Here is a 4,074-nt window from a genome sequence, read left to right as displayed (position 1 = left end):
CATCTCCCCCTACATGTAACACTGCTGATAAACTACATCTCCCGTTAAATCTGACGCTGCCGATAAACTACATCTCCCATTACTTGTAACACTGCAAATAAATTACATATCCCACTACATCAAATGCTGCTGATAAACTACATCTCCCACCATATCTGATGCTGCTGATTCCTCCCATGATTCCTACAAGAGCTGGAGCCTGCTTACTTGGACATTTAACTTGGCTCACTGCTCCAGTACGTGCAGCATTAATAAGGGTATTAGTGACTATTTCAATTGCTGCTAGAAAAGATATTGATGGAACCCACTAAGAGAACCCGGGAATTCCCAGCAGGACCAGGATGGATAAAACCAACACATTAAGTGTTTATGGGATTGTGTCCAGGTCATTAGAACTAATATTAAAAGGAAGATGAATATGAGCCAACAGTGGGCTTGGAGGTTATTAGGGATGTCTCCCTATTAAAAAAACACAATAGAGGTCAATGTAATTTTAAAATGTTTATTGAATTGAATAATGTAAAATATCAAATTGATGGTAATCTTCTAAAGCTGATGTTCTTAATCTTCTAAAGCCGCCATCGGGACCATGTTTTTCTGCAGGGCCCAAAGATGACATTAGGGCCCTACATTTGTGCCCCCGTCCCTCCCCCGATGGCTGCTATTTCTTCAGTTCTTCATTCCTAAGGAAAGATTGATCAGTGTTAGTCATGGAGAAGCTGTTTGTATAATAATTCTGCCATTTTGTCTCTGCTTTATATGTGCTGCATGTTTTATATCTCATCCCCTTTGCTAATTTAAAGGTCAACTACAACTATTTAATAATTACATTTTCTCCCATCTCATCATGTTTGTTTCTCTCATAGATTTGGCCTAGTTCACTGACCTCTGCCCTTATACAATCACAGCCTTTATTATGGGCGGCTTTAGTTAGAGAATTATAGTATATGTAGGAAAGGCCGAGAATATTGTATGAATAAGAGCAGTAGATGGATATAGTCTATACATCAAGTGAATTATAATGAGAATGAGCAGTTCCCTTACCTTAATGCAGGTACCACTTGATGGAATCAGTCACACCCCTCTCATTTGGGATATTTGATATGAAGGGGTGTGACAGTAGCTGCTCTGCGGAGGGTCTCCACGCTGCATTCTTTTGGAGGATTTTGCTGATGAATGCACGAAAGTTGTCACTCCTGGAAAAATAAAAAACGGTGGAAAAATTAAAATTGTTCATATTATATAATAACTACATTTGCAGAGCTCACACATGTAAAAGACTGTGCATAGAACCAGCACAGCCATGTGCCCTGTATCCCCCATAAGCCTCTATTTTACTGACATCCTTTTTGTTAAACATTGATGATGTCACTCTGCACCCAATCACAGCACAGACAGAATCTGTTCAAGTAGCCAATAGAGGATGAGCCCCTCCCCTTATAATGCTTTAACTGATCTGCCTTAAAAAAGGCATATTTTGCCAAAATCTTGGCCTGGGTTTTATTGGCTGCCAGATAATAAGATCTCAAGCTAATCATGAGATTAAGAATCTGTGCATTCAAGAGCTACACATATTACACTTTAACTACACATTTACTTCTTTCCCATTTACCGATTGACCATCCTTACTTCACCCCAATTCCCAAGTTTTCTTGACTCTCATTCTCATTTACACACCCTTTACCCCCTGTCAATCCCCACCCTCTCCCCAATTTCTTTTTCATTTCCCCACCTCTCCTTCTCACTCTCTTTTCCTGATTCAGTACAAATAACTCACCATTTGTCCCATAGTAATGTTGGTGCGGGACCGTGCATAACCCTCTTCATCAGCTTATTTTCGGGAAGTCTGCTGAATGCTAGGATGTAAGAAAATACAAAATGAGAACATGACGACTGACAATCACAACATTCGTGGGGCAATTTACACAAATTGGAACTTTTAAGCTTTTTCACATCTTTAAAAAAGTCAAATTAACTCAATTGTGTTCTGGGATTGGAAACGTAATATTAAATTATTAAATTAAAATTTCTGTATAGCAGCCCTTTTGTTTTTCATATTTAATAAGACATATAAATGCCCTCTAACCTTTTGAAAAAGCGTTATTTATTCACTATAGTTCACACATACTGAGGTTTACTTACGATAATATCCTTCTGCCATTTCAAGCGCTGATATTCCCAATGACCATATATCAGCCTAAATATTTGGGAAAAAAGACAATTAGACAAGAATATACAAAGGCCACATGAAGAATTCCAATTACAGATAATTCAGGCACTTTTGCTATGTATCTATCCACACCCTGAGTGATTCTATTTGGAATGAACAATACCAAAATATAACAGAACCCATATTTTATGTATTTCAAGGGACCAGAAAAAAATGGTGTAAAACATATAAACTCAAGGAAATGTATGAGATATTTTATAATGCTGGGGTCACAACAAAAATGTGTAGACTGTGGGGAAAACATAAAATCAGGGGGGTGAAATTAAGATTTCTCTGTATAATACAAAGCATGACCTTTGTACTGATATGAAACATTTCAAGGAGTGAAGTGATGATCTCTAATGAGTGACCCCAAACTGAGTGTGTCTCAAGGAGTTGGAAAACCCCATAAAGAGTCAAATGTAGTTGGTTTCTGATATCCCTGTGCCCTGCAGTTAGACTGCATTTCTCTCCTTCACTTCAGATTCCCCATCAGACATCACAGAAGCCACTTTACAGCTTTGGATTCACTGTTATGAGAGGGGCATGTGAAGTGAGTGACGTTACATATAAAGCGAGAGAGAAGACATCACAATACCTTAGAGTTGTAGCGGATGGTCTTGGTGCTAATGTTGCTGAGTACTTCTGGGGCCATGTATGGTATAGTCCCAGAAGTACTAACACTGCTTGTCCCCATGGTGGCAGAGCTGAAATCGGCTGAAATTATAGGAAAAAAGTGAGAATTTTATGTTAATGTTCATTTATTAATGGGACCCACCAATATACACCATGGAGATAGAAGATACTATCCCTTTGTTCAGATTCCAAGCGTCACTTACTGATCTTTACATCAGCGGATGATGTCACTATTATATTCTGGGGCCTCAGGTCGTGATGGATGACCTTCTGTTTATGCAGATGACACAGGCCCTGGGAAATGAATAAAGAAAAAGTATAAATATTTGTCATGCTCTTTAGTTAATTCGATTCATACAAAAGAGTATTGAGGAGATTCACATGAGACATACCTGTAACACCTCCCTGCAGATATAGGCAATCCAGTCCTCTGACAGGGAGCGTCTGGTGTTGATGAGTTCTTGCACGGATACACCAGACCAACGCTCCATAGAAATCTAGAACACAAACAAAGAATGATTGATACATAAGATTTGTGTGGCCTACAATGTTATTGGGATGTCTGGGGAAAGGGTGTAAGTCAGAAATAGGCTACACAAGCATTCTGGATGTAAATACAATATCTGGTACAACTGAGAACAAAGTGGTCCACATGCACCGGACTCTTTCTTACCAAACTGAATCATATTTGCATCCAAATGCTAGCTTGTATTAGAGCTGTTGGTGCATAAAGGTGTAACATATGTGAATTAACACTTCCTTACCCACAGTCCTTCACGTTCCGGCATCTTCACAGAGGCAGGGTGGTAAAATGCCCCGTAAAAGCCAATCACATTTTTGTGGCCCTTAACTGCTTCTAGGATGTCAACTTCTCGCAGGATTCCTTTTTGTTCTAGTTTCAATCAAAAGAAGTAAAGTTAATACAATGGATAAAATGACCATTTCAAATACCCCAACCTAACTTGTAATTCTGACAAATAAAAGCTTGTCCCCTACATAAGACTTGTATAATATGATTGACTCTATTCTTTTACTTCTTAAATCTCATACAGTACTTGTTGACTTATTTTTATAATGACATAATTAATAGGGGTCGGGATATTACACTGACTGGTGCAGAAATGAGAACATGCCAATATTTGGTCAGCAAGTTCTCCTTCTATTTAACAATCATAATATATGTGTAACTAAAGGCTTATTAGTATCTGATTCTAGTAATCGTATCAAGA

The 4,074-nt window shown here is 38.4% G+C and overlaps 1 protein-coding gene and 1 long non-coding RNA gene across 2 annotated transcripts; both read right to left on the bottom strand.

Moving 5' to 3' along the window:
* Nucleotides 1–474: 474 nt before the first annotated feature.
* LOC121400716 lies at nt 475–2,378 on the bottom strand. The gene is made up of 3 exons (XR_005965931.1): nt 1,778–2,378; nt 1,045–1,196; nt 475–683 (listed from the first exon to the last, which is right to left on the bottom strand). It is a non-coding gene; the product is annotated as an uncharacterized LOC121400716 (long non-coding RNA).
* A 114-nt stretch (nt 2,379–2,492) lies between these two features.
* Nucleotides 2,493–3,720, bottom strand: LOC121400715 (serine/threonine-protein kinase mig-15-like). The gene is made up of 3 exons (XM_041584583.1): nt 3,610–3,720; nt 3,238–3,342; nt 2,493–3,139 (listed from the first exon to the last, which is right to left on the bottom strand). Exons 1-3 carry the CDS (start codon nt 3,631–3,633, stop codon nt 3,041–3,043), a joined length of 228 nt encoding a protein of 75 aa, XP_041440517.1. The 5' UTR covers nt 3,634–3,720; the 3' UTR covers nt 2,493–3,040.
* Nucleotides 3,721–4,074: the final 354 nt, after the last annotated feature.

Source organism: Xenopus laevis, chromosome 2S (genome assembly GCF_017654675.1).
Source record: "Xenopus laevis strain J_2021 chromosome 2S, Xenopus_laevis_v10.1, whole genome shotgun sequence".
NCBI lineage: Eukaryota > Metazoa > Chordata > Amphibia > Anura > Pipidae > Xenopus > Xenopus laevis.
The sequence above is the reverse complement of the archived record's forward strand: the minus strand, read 5'-3'. Positions and strand labels throughout refer to the sequence as shown.